This window comes from Magnolia sinica, chromosome 17, assembly GCF_029962835.1.
Source record: "Magnolia sinica isolate HGM2019 chromosome 17, MsV1, whole genome shotgun sequence".
In the NCBI taxonomy this organism is placed as follows: Eukaryota; Viridiplantae; Streptophyta; class Magnoliopsida; order Magnoliales; family Magnoliaceae; genus Magnolia; species Magnolia sinica.
Window position 1 is genome coordinate 54,293,920 of NC_080589.1, and position 17,097 is coordinate 54,311,016.

General features: G+C 38.1%; 1 protein-coding gene across 7 annotated transcripts in view; it reads left to right on the plus strand.

Annotated features, from left to right (window-relative positions):
- The window catches only part of LOC131230383 (vacuolar protein-sorting-associated protein 33 homolog), a 103,897-nt gene that overhangs the window by 56,665 nt on the left and 30,135 nt on the right, over positions 1-17,097 (plus strand). For 5 of the 7 annotated variants that reach the window (XR_009164005.1, XM_058226275.1, XM_058226271.1 and 2 more), the window contains exons 13-17: positions 3,726-3,788; positions 3,882-3,988; positions 4,696-4,818; positions 16,192-16,273; positions 16,441-16,511. Coding sequence is in view for 6 of the 7 variants with exons in the window: in XM_058226275.1 (XP_058082258.1) it covers positions 3,726-3,788; positions 3,882-3,988; positions 4,696-4,818; positions 16,192-16,273; positions 16,441-16,511 (446 nt within the window). In the remaining variant the exon portion in view is untranslated. Of the gene's footprint in view, positions 1-3,725; positions 3,789-3,881; positions 3,989-4,695; positions 4,819-16,191; positions 16,274-16,440; positions 16,512-16,671; positions 16,748-17,097 lie in introns of all 7 variants that reach the window. The other 2 variants (XM_058226277.1, XM_058226276.1) reach the window with 2 other exon arrangements.

Genomic DNA, 17,097 nt, shown 5'->3' on the forward strand with positions numbered 1-17,097 from the left:
GTTAATTTTTTTCGCCACAAAACCATCTCAATGCACAATTCTTGTGCATATACATGGATTTCCATTGTAATCCACACTAGCGTTTGAGAAAAAAAAAAACCCGAAGTTTTTATGGATTTTTTGTTACTTTTGAGTTCTGGCCCACCTTTGTTTCAAGTTGAGATTTTTTTGCTAAATTCAAACTTTTATTCAATAAAAACCAAGAGGGATCAAAATCACCCTAGGAATAAAATTCTAAAAAAAAGGAAAAAAAAAAAGAATATTGAAGGCACAAGGGTCTAAGCACATAGACTACAAATGATTCAACTAATTGAGTGATGAGGACATCCGAACACTATACTAGAGGAGGAGGGCTGAGCTAGTCTCCTTATGGCTAGACGACCATTATATAGGGCTCACTTTGCCCAATTCACATTCCTAGCCACGTTGAAGACCTCACATGCATCATGTTCATGCATCTTTGAAGACCCCACACTAGGAAGATACATGTGGACTGCATATAGGAGCTTGATGGACACATTAGACCGTTGGATTGGGTGTACATGATGATCGGACCGTTGGATCATCGTCATCGGACATCTTGATTGTAGACCCCCATGAGTTACGAAATACTTTAGTTGTTTAGATTGTTTACATGCTTCGTTATTTTTGGTATACCTTATATTTGTGTTGAGATTAGGTAGTTAGGAACAACTTTTAATTTATTAAGCATCTTTATGTTAGGAATCTTATTTGAGAGTCTTTTTGTAAAAGGTCTTTTCTGATATTATAAAAGAGAAATATGGGTTTGTGAAGCCCTAGTGCCATAAATTTGAAAAAAAAAAAAAAAAAAAGCTTTGTTTTTTCTCTTCTTCATGTGATTTGAAGAATACTCCATGTAATTTGGAGCTTGGGTGTGGTGTGATTCTATTCTTCATTCAACGGAGGTGCGAAGCTTTTATCTATCATCTTCATTCTCTCTTCCTTTCTATCCAAATGGAGGCATTTTTTTCAAAAACTTTCTCCCTTCTTCCCTTCCTATCCAAGACCATCCAAATAATCTTTTTCTTTAACTTTTCATCATCCAACATCAACCCTAACCGAAATCAACCATTGAGGACCCAAAAAAATTGTATCCAACAATCCACATGTACGAGCCCCTAGGTTGGCCGTATGGACAACTACTCAATCCTTTGATTTCCCCTTGCTTCCCCATCAAAACCCCTTGATTCTCCATTCATAACCCTACCCTAAACCTTAGATCCCTAATTTCCTTTTTTTTTTTTTTCAATTTCTAAAAATCCTAATTTCAAAATCCTCAATTTCCATAAACGCTGATTTTTCAAATTTCAAAATTTTCCTTTCCTAACCCTAATCATTAAACCTACAACTCTGTCCCTTGAGTGTGGAACGTGCCTATTTTAAATTGGAAGTTATATCCTTACATTGGGCCTAGTTTTAATTGATTTATGTGATTTCTTAGCATGCGGGCATGTGATTTAGGTTAAATCAGATTTTATTTTCTATCGTTTACTCTTAATTACTTGGTGGGTTAGCATCTTCTGTTAATTGAATTACTTTATGGACTCTTTCATAATCTCCAGGTTGCATGCTACCATTAAATCATGTGTCTTGCATCATTGAGCTACTAGTCTATGCGGGTGAGATAGATATCCTAGCATGTGCAATCAATTAAACACCTAGCCATGGTGTGCCGTAAAGGCTGTTACGTAAAGGTAACGGTGGCAACCGTTACACGTCACGGGGTCGTATCGGCCGTAACAACCGTTATGGAAAAAAAATGACTCGTAATTGCCGTTAACGGCATGTTACATCCCCTATAAAGGTCATAATAGTCCAGTAATGGTCTATTACGGGACATATATAGGTTTTTCATACTTTTTAATCAATATTAGATACAAGTTTTTCGGGGTTTTTTTCAATTAAATAAAAATAGAGAGACAGTAACGGCCGTTATGGGGCCGTAACAGCCGTTATGCCCCGTATCATAAAGGTAACGGTGGTGGCCGTTGCAGCCACCGTTACCGTTACGGAACACCTTGCACCTAGCATTCATTCTAATCATGCATCCAAGAGCATTTACCAATTCAACACATAGAAATAAATAGAAAATAGCATGCTCAAATCACAATTGTAAACACATGGATATATAGTGGTTCGGCTAACTGCCTACTCCACTCCTAGTGGACGTACTCTCCACAAGTGTACTGGCTTTCACTATCTTGGAGGTTTTCAATAGGTTCACTTTTAACCTTTACAAATAATTTTACATGTTCAACACAAACTTACACGTACACATCCGTGTCCGTGACAGTCCTACACGAAGACCCATATGTAATTACCTGTGTTGGTGGAACACATTTCCACCTATGTCAGTGGCTCTCGTGGAGACTTGGTTTTCTATCGGCTAACCAAGATCCACTATGGTCTTAATCCAAGGACCTATGTATACTCCCGCCAGAGGCTCCCACGGAGACTAACCTGTATACACCCATGTCCAGTGGCGGTCTCACACAAGAACCTATTCGAGTTTATGTTACAAATTCTATACTTAATCCTACATAAGGAAAGAGTATACAAAAGACTCTAAAATTGATCCTTGTTGGTTGGATTGAGTCCTGTTGTAACACCTTCTTGAGAGCGTATTCAATCATGAATTGCCTTCTCAATCGCTCTCCCGATCTTTGAAGTCAATCTTCTTCTGCTTCCTTAAATCGGCTACCCTGCACTTGATGCACTAATGAGGTTACCAAGGTAATGTGAGATGCAAGAGCACACTCGGGGTGGGCGGCTTGTGTGAAGCGGAACCCATGTGAAGTGGGGCCCACGAGGGGGGTTTCGGCTGAGGTCCTAACCCATAAGATGTGAGGCTGGGGCTATGAGATAAAGGGATTGATTCGACATGTTCTATTAGTTCAAGCTTTTAGAGCAAGTGGTTAATTGTCCTGCATCAAAGTGGTATCAGAGCAGGAGGTGTCATGTTTGATACTCTTCATCGGGGGTGATTAATGCAAGGGCATTTTCACATCGGGCTCGAGTGGGGTGGCTTGTGGAGTGCGGGGGTACACTCGGGGCGAGCAGCCCGTGTGAGGCCGGCCCCACCTGTGTGAGGCTGGTGGCTCATGCGAAGCGGAATCCATGTGAAGTGGGGCCCACAAGGGGGGTTCGGCCAAGGTCCTAACCCATAAGATGTGGGGCTTGGGCTATGAGATAAAGTGATTGATTCACTATGCTCTATCAGTTCGATCTTTTAGAGCAAGTGGTTAATTGTCCTGCATCAAAAGGTCTACCTATTTGAGAACGGATCATTTAGAGGCTAAGGTTGTTTTGGATCTAAAGAATTATAATATTAGGGTCACGAAAGCACCTCAATATACCCGTTTCTTCACTCCTTGATGCTCCAAGTCTTCATGTTTCTTCGGTCTTCAGCTTCAAGGGCTCAACTGACTCATTGACACACTGACACGTGATTGACAAATAAGTGCGCTTACACTATCCATATTCCATAGATTATAGAGTAATTTCAGGTTTCCACTTACAATTAAAATTTCCATGATGCATGTTGAATTATGTGAACTGCTATTATTCATTAAAATTTACACTTTATCCCCCTTTTGGCCAAATATTTACACATCACATCATTTTCTTCTTTATTCTTATTGATTTGGATATTTTTAGTACTTTTTCAAGAAGCATAAATAATGAATTTCATATAATGGATACAGACACAGACAGTATCTGAGCTGAAGGATTTTGTCAGGAAGCTTAACTCATTGCCGGAAATGACTGTAAGCACATGCTATGACATCTTTTATGGTTTTTTCTTAGGGTGCTCACACATAATTCTTTAAAGTCTATTTCCGATGCTTTTTGTTGCTCAGAGGCACATAAATCTTGCTCAACATTTGTCTACCTTTACATCTAAGTCATCATTCCTTGGTCGACTTGATATAGAGCACACGATTGTGGAGGGTCAGAGCTATGACATGTAAGCTGAATCCATTCTGTCTCTTAATTCTGTGAGAATTTCTTAACATGATTCTGAATGGATTGAACAGCAATAGGCTTAGTTGCTTTCTGCTAAGTGAACTGCATATGGAAGTTAGTGCCACATCTCTCAACCTAGCATCCATGTGAGAAATCCAGGCCATTCATCAGGTGGGCCATGCGAGCATGCCCTGGCTCAAATATCAGGCATGTCTACTCATCGGTCGGGCCAGACGTGTATGTCTAGTGTAGACCATTGGTCATATTTTTCCAAATTGTCCATTTTTCTCAAGCATGTGTCACCCACTTGATGATTGGACCTGCTGGATTTGAAGGCCAGGACTTGCTTAGGATGGAGCCACTTGATGCATGGACCAGATCTTGCACTATATGCCTGTTTGACACATGCAGTGAATTTCCTCTGGCAGATCTCCTGAGAATTTCTATTTTGCTAGAACCTATGTTGCGGACATTTTTTTTAATGACTATGCTGTGGGCCTTGGTGGACCTATATGGCCTGTTTCATGGAATGAGCTTACTGGCTTTCAAAGTATCCTCTATTTCAGTCTCTATTAAGGCCCTTGTTACAGACCCTTATTCTACCGACTCCTGAAGCTAACATGTTACCGCTGTGAGATTTATTCTTCTTGTAAATACTATCAAGGATTAAATTTTTTATTTTTGAACTAACACGATAAAAGATTGCAGATGTTTTGAGTACATCGAGGAAATGATCCATAAGCAGGAGCCAATTGTTGGTGTCCTACGCCTGCTCGTGTTATTATCTATTACAAATTCTGGGCTGCCTAAGAAAAATTTTGACTATGTGAGGTACGGGTTACTTGTGTTACTTGTCATATTCTACAGATCTACCCATTTGTTCAGTTCAATGCTGAATAGTAGTTTCTTTTTTATTTCTGTTGGGTTTAAATGATGATGCATGTTAAAGACTAGGTCATGTGCCTCTCATTGAACTTGTATCAGTTTACACGCATTGGTGGAAATTTTGGTGGGTTCAGGCTAAAAACCAAAACAAGGTCGAAAGTTGATTTGACTACCTATTTTGTCAAACCTTCATGATGGTTGCTGTGTGAAGTAATCAGATCGTGAATTTCCGGATGCTAGACTCTGATCTTATTGTCGGGCACCTGTCCTGGTTTCTGTAGGCCTCTTAATATGCTACTTACACATCTCAATTTGCGGTCGCAAAGTTTGTGAAGTAAGCACTTACTCTCTGCTACAGTGCTACTGTTCAGGAAGGAGTTCCTGTTGTCTTTCCAGCAACTTGTTGAGGGTCAGGGTTTAGGTGTTTGGTTGCCCCAAATATCATGAAATTTCATGATATTTGTGGCAACCAACGACAACCTTAGTATTTCAACGAAACTACGATCTTTTTATATTTTTAATTATAAATCTTTGCGGGAGCATCTATCTCATTGTGGAAGCATTACATTTTCAATAGCATTGACTCAGTTTGTTACTTATCAGGAGTTTAAGGTGGCCAATAATGTTGTTGGGCACTATTATTCAGTAGACTCCTATGGTGGTTTGTTCTTTGTTTGATGGCTGGATAATGGCTGATGAAATGTTTATATGGGGAAGGCATGATTTTGTTTTATTGCTGCTGAAGCATAAATTATTTTTTTTTAGCAAGGGGATCATATTGAGATTCGAACTCCCACTCAATGTGTGAATCCTATACACTGAACCATGCTAGAGTAGAATTTGCCACCTCAAGGAGGCCTTGGTGGCAAGCTATTTATGTGATGGTGTCAACTGTGAATTGGTCAGCATGTTTGCTAATAAGCAAGGTGTACCGTTGTGGTAACGGTGGGCGTAACGGTCCCCACCATCACCTATACGGATACAAGGCCGTAATGGCCAATATGGTGCCTGTAACGGTCATTTTTTAATCAGAAAAATCTGAAAAAATATCCATTAAATCCGGAATATTCTAAATATGTCAAATATGCATTCATTTATAATTTTGAACATGTTTATGGTGGTGTAATGGTCTACTCTTTGGTGAGAAGTTGTATTGGGTTGTTTGATGAATTTATCAACCTGACAACTTGGAATTGACTACAAAACTCATATATTTAATTTTCTAACTATCTAATATCAATGATAAATATATTAGAATGAATGTAATATCAAAATATCTCACATGTGTAGGTGTTTGCAATTATTTTTCATAATTATTCTATATTAAGTTATTAACATACCTAAGGAGTGAGGTCTTTAGACTTGCATAAATTAAAATGTTCATTTTATTTTAAAATATTCAACATGTTAGAGACTTCTCCTCCTATCCTGTGATTCCTGTCTTGTCATCCTCAAGTCAAGAATATATATATATATATATATATATATATATATATATATATATATATATATATATATATATATATATATATATATATATAGTAGTGGTCTCCTGTACTCTCCTGCAACTTGATTGGTTGTCAGGGGAGTTATTTTAAGTACAAGTTCGGCAGTGTCAAGTGTGTGCTTACTTGGTGAATGTGTGGGTAATGGACTAATGAGTTTATAATAATACTTACCTTAATAAAAATATATACTCACAGTTAGCACAATAAAATTCACGAGTCACTACTCACCACCAAAATGAAAATCTGCTTTGTTATGGTTGCTCGACCTCCACCTCTACATCATCATCATCGTCAACATCAGGCTGCGACTGTGGAATAGGTGCTGCATATCTATAATATCCAGTGTCAGAAGGAAAGACCAGGTCAACGAAACCAGAGGATGCTTGATCCTGACTAGGCAACGACTCTGATCCCAAGTAAGGATATCCACTAGTGCCCATCGAATAGCCGTTCTGGTGCCCGTACTCAGGCTGTTGAGAATCTTGAGATTGAGAATATGTGTGTGATGAGTAACTTGAATTTGGATCTAGATATCTATAATCATATGAATATGGATCAGGATTACTCCAACATGAATGTGACGGAACAGGCTCGGTATAACTATAATCCCATTGACCATAAGAATATCCATCATAATGCTCGGGACCATGGGCCTGTTGATGTTTCGGACCTCCTGGTGCACCACTAAACCTAGCCTAACTCCTGCTGGCTGTATTGTGACTCAGTACACTTGTAAGTCCAACCTCATGTACCTTGTCGATGTTCATTGGCCTCACAATCTGTAGACGGCTGTATGGTGTGTTAAGCAACACCAAAAGTGGGACCAACATCAGGGATGTCATCACCACCACCAGCATGATCATCTGACTCGGTCTCGCTGTTACTACTGCTCGTACTCTTCCGTTAAAATTGAGCCGGACTTTGCATGAAAGCTGCCCCTCTTTCTGGGTCCAACATAGCTGCACGACTATCTTGTTGCGCTGTGCGCATTATTGGGTTATCAACTTTCAATTCTTCATTATCCTCTTCAATCTGTTTTTCCTTTGCTTCCAACTAAGGTAGAAGTGGGTCGTACTCATCATAAATATTGTCCAAGTTTATTGGATAGTAGTCCGTGTCACCGACGCCTGTAATGCTCCTATGATATTATCGCATTCTTAACCTCATGTTGTAGTGCATGAAGATAAGTCTATTCAACGTCCTAGTTTGCAATCTATTCCTATTCTTTGAATGAATAAGTGCAAAACAACTCCAATTCCTTTCGCAGCTAGAAGAGGATGTTTTCTGGTTCAAAACTTTTACTGCAATTTTTTGAAGAGCCTTCGTACACTCTCCGAAATTCATTCACCATTCGACTGATTGCAACTTAGATACTACATGTTGTGCAAGAGCATCTCCAAAGCTACCCTGGCGATTTCCAAATGTAACTAATTCATTCAACGCCTTTATTTGTGTATCTAAGTCAGACTCTAATATCTTTATCACATTCTTTAGCCTGACACGAACTTCATTATCGGTAACAAATAATTGAGCATATCTATACCTAAGATTTAGGTAGTAATCTGCTGCATGAAGATCGTGATGGAGTTGTGTTGTTTATAATTTGTTGATCATCTTCCAATACGACTCCCAACTTCTACTATGATTAACACATCATATGCAACCATTAAAATAGAAAAATATTGAAAAAATATATATTTTTATTAATTTTTAAAAATAGGTCGAAAATAGTCCAAAAATAAAAAATAAATTTTTTAAAAAAAAGGAGAGAGAGAAAATCAGTTGCATAATCTATAAAATGCACATTCCCATATTCTAATTTGAATAACGCATCATATTCAACCATAACAACTGAGATTTAAAAAAAGGGTATCCATACCTATTTTTGAAGATTTTCCGAAAAATAGCCCACTGAGCTTTGATTCAACAAAATCTTTGAAATAACTTGTTTTGATCCTCAAATTCAAGCTAAGAGTGGTCGGAATTTGCAGTTGAATGGTTTAAGAAGACTTTGGAAGAGAAAAGTACCAAAAAATGAGAAAAATCGCAAAAAAGCAAAAAAAAGTAGCCATTTTTTTTACTGTTATGCCCTGACCGTCACGAGGCAGTAACGGCCGTTATGAGGCAGTAACTTGTAACGACTGTTACAATCCAAAAAATAGGGGGGTCACCGTTACGGACTCGTATCACATAACGGTACCGACCATTACTGTTACGTATCGGCCGATACGTAACCGATTTTGCATACATTGCTAATAAGATATGTGTCGTATTAGCTGATACGATGCCCCCTATATCAGCCAGTATGGCTCTGTAATGGCTGATTTTTTCTTTTTTCGAGGAAAAATCTATAATGTTATTGGTAAACTTCTGAACTATGTGACACACACACGCACACATGCACGCACGCACATAGTTAATTGGTAAGAACTAAGAATGCCCTCTATCAACAACTGTCAGTTTGACCTAGTGAAAGTCGACCATATAGGCCCTAATTGAACACAAATAAAGTAATCGTTTCTTCTTTTTTTTGTTCAAAATTTTTATTTTTTCAAAAAAAAAAAAAAATTATGTGATGGCATATGCGATTTGACATGGCCGTAATGTAACCGTTTTTTTAATAACATGCTTGCCAGATATATTGGCTTCAATAGTGCCATGGAATCCTTGGGAATCCATCATTAGATAATCATTACACATTTATTTTTCGTTTCGTTTGTTTTCCACCAATCCAGACATGTTGCCAGGATATTTGTGAACATTGAATATCGTTGAAATGAAATGGTTTTCCAAGGAAACTTGGTTTTTCGCCTGTTTGCTTAAATAAATTTAGGCCAGTAATTGTTTTCCATTTACAAGGCTTTACTAAAATATTGTGGGTATCGATGTCTTTTAAACAAGCTTCTAAAGGTAGACAGGTACCCCCCCCCCTAAAAAAAAAAAACTACTAAAGGTAGATTTCCAAGGTTATGAGAGAATTTTCACTTTTTGACCAACAACCTTTTAACATTTCTGCACTCCAAACCAAATGATAGATTTGTTGTTGGAATCCACAATTTTCCATTTCCTGAGGATTCCATGTTGGTTTGCTATGTTCGTGTTTTTGGGTTTCATCCATCTAAACACCCCCTTATCTCCTTTCCCTCAACTGATGGCGATACCTATTCTACTTTTCAATAGTAGAGTGCAATTACCTCCAGATGACTAGTAGGGAACCTCATGATGTGTGGGTTCATTGTAAATTTAAAACCATTTATACTCGATATTGTTTAACTCTCTTCAATTTTGGTAGAGCATTGATGCGAACCTATGACTCTATTCGTAAGGTACCGAGCATCGTCGTCATCATCATCTAAGCCTTTTTTCCAATTAATCATCATCATCATCGAAGCCTTTTTTCCAATTAATCATCATCATCATCTAAGCCTTTTTCCAATTAATCATCATCGTCGTCTAATCATGTTGAACAACTTTGTCGACCAAAATAACCCAATATCTCCGATACACTTCCAAACCTCTATTGCTATCAATACTGTTAAATCACATATATGATTGCCCAGCCTTTGTTTTTTTTTTTTTTTTTTGGTGGTAAAATCGGAAAAAAAAAATGGGGGGAAATAAAATAAAAAATCGAAAAATTAGGAAAAACTATGCTTAATTACTACGAGTGATTGGATTAGTCTTTTATCTATTTCATTGTAGTTTGACTATTATACCATCCGCAAGTTATATAGTATATAATATTATACTTGATTAATTATACTATAATATACATAATAAATGTATCAACAAGTTACACTAAGAGAGAATTAATTATTAAAAACTTCAGATATATAAATCTTATTAATAACTTGAATTTTGAATACGTAATGTGTACAATTTACAAGTTACTAACAACTTATTACAATTTTACAAATAAAATTTTGCAATTTACAAAATACAGCTTACAAAGTTTCAAATTACAACTTATTGGTTTATAAATTTAAATCTAAAAAATAAAGATATGCTACTATGCACATTGTTCTAGTTGCTGTTGTGGTACCTGAACACTACCATCATCGTCATCAGAGTCATCTCCTTCTTCAGCATATACTTCATCTTCTTATGTTTCGTCATCATTAATTTACACCAGTACTTCATCCACATCCAATGGTTGATTTTGATCATCTTCTTCTTCTCTCTTCTCATTCTTTTCTACTGTTTGGCCTTGATTGATACTAGGCCTACCACTGCTTGGCCCTCTTCTCTGCTTTCGAGTGGAAGAACAACTTTCTCCAAGTGTCGATCAAAATGTGGCATTTTTGAGTTGGGCCCATGTTAGGTCCTCGCTTACAAAGACCGGGCCCTCTGTCTCTACAAGCCACTCACAGTCTCCAAGTCATCTAAAGTAGATAGGATCATATAAATTAAGCTTTTCTCGCCTAGCTGGAATCATTTTCACAGCTTTTGGTTGTATTTGATGAAAACCAAGCTTCTTTTGTTCTTGATGATTCCTTTTTTTTTTTGGTGTGAATTTGCATTAAGATTCTAATAAGTGAATTAGCAATGACCGTTTACATTTTACTCTCTGAGGGACTGTTTGGCATCTCTACTAACAAGAGCTTATTTTTTTATTTAAAAAAAAAAATCTCTTATTTTGAAAATAGACTATTTGGTAAAACTCTAATTTTACCACTTATTATTTTAAAAACTAGCAATAAAGCTCTTAAAAAATAGGTGATGGAGAGGGCGCTTTTTCTTTAAGAGCTTCTTTGGCTTAAGTAGGTAGACATTTTGGGATAATTTTTGGACAAGTTTGTCCTCTAAAACTTTTAAAGCAATTCCCTTGTTGCCCTCTTCTCTTCTCTTTACAATCTCTCTAAGGTGGACCCACATGATGAACAACCCATATTGAAGGTGGGGCTCCACATGATGAATGGTCCACATCAAGGTGGGCCAACATAATGCATTGTCCATCAAAGGTGGGCCCCACATGATGGATGCTCCACATCAAAGTGTAGCCCCACATGATGGACAATCCACATCAAGCGGGCCCCACCCAATGAATGGTCCACATCAAAGGTGGGACCCACATGATGGATGGTGGACATTGAACGTAGGACTACATAATGGAAAGTTGACATCAAAGGTGGGCTCACATGATGAACGACCTACTTTGAAGGTTTGGCCCCACATGATGGATGGTGGACATCAAAAGCAGGACCTAGATGATGGATGGCCCACATCAAAATGTGGCCCCGCATGATGGACTATCTACATAAAGTGGGCCTCACATGATGGATGGTCCATAGCAAAGGCGGGGCCACATGATGGATGGTGGACATCAAAGGTGGGCCCTCATGATGAATGATCCATTTTAATGGTGTTGCCCACATGATGAATGGTCAACATCAAGGTGGGTCCACATAATGCATGGTTCACATCAAAGGTGGGCCCCACATGATAGATGATCCACATCAAAGTGTGGTCCAACATGATGGACAATCCACGTTAAATGGGCCCCACTTGATGGACGGTCCACATCAAAGGTGGGATCCACATGATGGACGATGGACATCAAATTTGGGTCCACATGATGAACAGTTGACATCAAAGGTGGGCCCACATGATGAACGACCCATATTGAAGGTGGGGCCGCACATAATGAATGGTCCACTTCAAGGTGGCTCACTCCATCCACATATGGATGGAGTGGGCTTGGATGACCCACATTAAAGTGTGGCCCCTCGTAATGGATAGTCGACATCAAGTGGGCCCCACCTAATGGACGATCCACATCCAAGTGGCTCAACATGATGTATGACCCATGTAGAAGGTGCGCCCCACATGATGGATGATTTACATCAAAAGTGGGCCCCACATTATGGACAGCCCACTTTGAGGGTGGGGCCCACACGATGGACACATCAAATGCGGACTCCACGTAATGGGTAGTAGACATTGAGGGGCCCCACATAAAGGACAATTAGCATTGATGGTGGATCCCATATGATGGATGGCCTACATCAAGGTGGGCCCCACATAATGGACAATTTACGTTAAAGGTCAACCCCTAATGATGAATGGTCTACATCCAAGACGAGCCTCGCATGATAGATGACCCACCTTGAAGTTTTGGCTCACATGATGGTGATGCACTTCAAAGGTGGGCTCCATATGATGGACGATCCATATTCCATGTCCGACATAATGGATGTCCCAAATGTCGTAAAACATGAAGATTGCAGCCATCCATTCTTTTGCCATTTGGGGCATGATCAATCTATGGTGAGATGTACCAAAACAACCATCTTGATTGCTCTTATAATGGAGTTGCTATAATCTTTAAAAATGACATCAACTATCCCTAAAAAATGCTCTTATTTGAATGTTTTACCAAACATGCTTATTTCAAATAAGAGGTTTTTTTTTTTTTTTTGAAAACATGATTTTACCAAACGAGCTTATTTAAATCAAGAGCTATAACAGAAAATGCTTATTAGAGTAGTCCTTATTTGAAAAGCTCTAATTAGATTAGAGTAGAGATGTCAAACGAGCCTTAACTCTAAATTTAACATTTGAGGAGTGAATTTCCAAACTTACTTGAACTTGCTCCAGTTGCGCTCACATCCGCTAGCAAAACATGTAAGGCCAAGATCTTCATGTTCGACTTCTTTAATGCTGGATCCTTCCTGTTCATGTCCACTCCATAGGTAGCCCACTAGTCAGCTGTGCAGTGTGCACATAACTATTTCTAAGTTAGATAAACCAACTTGCTTAGACTTTCATACTTAATACTTGGCAATTTTATAGTCGTATGCCTGATGACTATTTCTCTTGAGAAGATTCCCACACTGTGTAGAACTTCAGTAAAGCAGAAAATCCTATCATGTTTTTCTTTATCTGGAATCATTCTTTCCAAGATGTCAAGAAAGCCTGCCATATGCATCGCTTCTGCCTTAGTTCGATCAACAAAAGCGAAATGATCAGATTAAGGATGTAAGCAACCAAATACAATGGAAATGACATTTCGCTGCCCCATCTCTTATCCATAATGTCTAAGATAAGCGTATAATCACAGACTTTATAGTTTAAGTGATCTGATTTTGTTTCTAGCACTCTCCATCACATCGTAATTGTAGCCCATTGGTGTCTTCTCATCTCCATCCACCAATCGCAACTCACCAACTAAGGGTTCCGATAATTTTAGTGCCTTTTAGCACCTGTGTCCAAAGCGATTGTGATAGTATGGTTTGTTGGATTAGCTTCCCTTTGGTCTTCTTTGACTGAGGCCTATTATTCCGATCGGCTGACACTACAAAGCTTCAATGCTCGGCTCAGCTTTAATATAACCTTTATAGTGTTAAGAAGACTGTTGTGAATCAGGTGACAAGTGGATGAAGCAAATTAGACCCAATGTGTTTCCTCATTTGATGGAGAAGAATCGTGATTCTTCTAGCCCTACTACTCACTTTAATATACAACATATCTATATCTTCTAACATTAAATCTATACAATGCGCCGCACATATAGTCCAAAATAAAAGGTGCCACTTCTTCATAAGAAGGCGACTGACTGCCATATAGGAGGCTGTGTTGTCTGTGATAACTTAGATAACGTATTCTTCTCTTACTTCTTCAACTACACTATCTATCAATTTAAACAAATAGTCGTTCATGTGTGAATGGGCCAATGCATTCACAAACTTAAAAAAACAGTCTTAGTTGGACAATTCGTTAGAAAATTTATAAGTGTCCGACCGGATCCATCGGTCCATCCGTTGACCATTAGAGTACAACCACAAGTTTTCCATGCTTCTTTATATTCAGCAATGAAGCTTCTAATATAATCAATCTCGATTTTGAGGCATGCTTTTCTCACTTCATGATACGAAGGAGGGTCAAGTCCAAATCTAAATAGACTTATTGCTTTCACCATAACCTAGAAGCTCTTCAATTTAATCGTGTTGAAAGCAACACCAGCTTGGTATAACCACTTAGTAATGTATTGAATTGTGGTTTTCCATCCTTATTATTGTATCGATTTTTAAGTGTTGTTTGAATGGGTCCTTTTCTTTTAACCCTTGGTTGACCACAAATGTGGTCTATACCATCTATCTATTGGTCCATGCTCATGAGCTTTTTTAGTGGTCGGTGGTCTAGAGCGCTTGGTCGACATTGGTGGTATGTTCCACATCAACAACATCAATATCTATATTTTCATAAATTCTTCTCGAAGTACGACACCAATATTATTTTTTCTACCATATTTGTGAATGTACTCCATGACTTCCTTTTGGATTTCCAAAGTAACATTGATACATGATCTCACATTTCATCCCAATGTGTGCAAGGCATTGCTTGTGTCATCCAATGCCAGTGGCACTTACAAACCCACAAAGCTCGCACACTCTCCTTTCAGTAGCACTATGATAGTTCCTGCACTTCCAACCTGGGTCGTTACAGTTGGGTTCTAAAGAAGAAGATTGAGAAGAAGAAATCGTATTGAGAGAGAGATAGAGAGAAAGACTTATCACTATAGTAGGGAGGGGAAGAAATAAAGAATTTAGTTCTTGCAAGTTGTAACTTACTTATTGAAACATGAAACTTCGATATTGATTCTTGATTCTTGATGTTGGAAGTTGGAATTCGAAACTTGGAAGAGTACTCAACCTTAAAACTTGGTTGAAGCCTCAAACTTGAAAGAGAAAATGGGAAATGAAAGTTGAAATGTAAGAGAGGAAGAGATTATGATTTCAGGAGAGTTTAGAATTAGAGAGAGAGTGGGAGAGAACTTCAGAATATAGAAACTGAGGGGGATATAAGTCCCTATTTATAGGCAAAGTGCCCCAAATTGAAAAATAAAAAAGCTCCCAATATATATATATATATATATATATATATATATATATATATATATATATATATATATATATATATATATATATTACCGTTCAGCATATGGAATATGCCATCGCATACTTGCATACTCGATCGCGTACACATGGCATACATATCAGGGTCGCATATGCCATCATGGCATATGCAATCCAACTGGACAAAATCGTGTGTGCGATCGCATATGACAACATTGATTGGTATACCATCAGGTCCATGGGCCTTTCCTATTTTAAGTTACTGTTCTTCCAAATATTCTTCTTAAATGAAACTGTGATCCTATTCTCGATCAAAGACGAAGTGAAAGAAAAATTCGCAGGATGAACGAAATTAGCAGGTTTCTCAATGTTCCAATTTGAGAAAACAATCAATGTGGTTCATGATTAAATCGTATTGGTTGTTTCACCACAGTAAATGGGTTCCTCCTAATTTTTAATGTATGAGCTTACATATCCCCAATTTTGCAAAACTACTCGCGTTTGATATGATTTTATTTCCTTGATTATTCTTGAAAGAAATTTATGTAACATTTATTCTGTTACCTTATTCTGGTTTGAGAGAAAAAAAAAAAAAAACAATTGGAGATATCATACATAATGAGAAGACAAAAAGAAAAAAAAAAAGAAAAGAAAAGAAGGAAAAAGAAACCCTTGCTGGCGTGAGGTAGTTTTTCCAATCATGATAGGAAATCACATTGCTTGCAAGCTGAGTGATGTTGCCATCTGCTTGCTAGGTGGAGATAACATCTGTGATAATTTCTCATGCCTAGGGTTCTATTTCATTTTTCCCCCCGGAAATGCATTTATAAGGGAGAATGGCCAGGAATTTTGAAATCTTTTTGTCTAGTTGATCTTCTTGACCATTGCATTTGTTATGGTTTCCTGTTTAGTCTGCCCTCATTATTATTTATGATGTGCACCTCCTCCCAATACAGGAGGGAGATACTCCATAGCTATGGGTTTGAGCACATGCCCACTCTGTTTAATCTGGAAAAGGCTGGATTGCTTAAGAAGCAGGTGCAGTGGCATCTATCTGAGACTGAAATTAATGTGTTAATATGTCTTCTATTTTGTCCATTTTCCTTGGATCTTTATGCATTGCCTTTATTTGTCTCACACGCTACCAGATACTATTTCTTCCTCCTTAATATCTGAAATTGTTGTAAATAATTTTCTCTTTATAGGAATCGAAAAGCAACTGGCTGACAATCAAACGTGCGCTGCAGCTAGTAGTTGAAGATACTGACACTGCCAAGTATAAATTCTGTTAGTTTATATTATTTATCACACAAACACACATTTTGTCTTGCCGAAGTTAGATGACGTTGCCTATGAGCGATGTCCATCAAGCATGATGCATGGGCATACCCTCATTATATCTTTGTCACTAAATAGGCATAATATATGCTTTGAAGATCAGCTCAACATGAAATGACTCATCCCAGTTGATTTGGCATCAGTGGCCACCGATAATAGTCACCTATGCAACAGGTAGTCATTGTGACTTTGGTGTATGCGTCTGTCAGTAATCTGTGTATTTGTCAGTATGGGTTTTTCTGAGACGTAACCTAAGTGTTTGTCAGTATGGACTACTGAGGGATTGACACACCAAAGTCACTACGTAGTACGTACATTAGGCAGGTCACATTGACCTGACATTACTTGGTCAAATATTTATTCATTTCAAAGATGTAATGGCTGAGCTGCATATGTGACTCAACGCTGCGGACGGGGGCAGATATGATGATTTCAGCTTATTGTTATCCCCTACATTAGTATCTTGCAGTTTTATTTATTTCCAAAAGGACTCGTACAATTCACCTGAGTTATATCTAACCAGA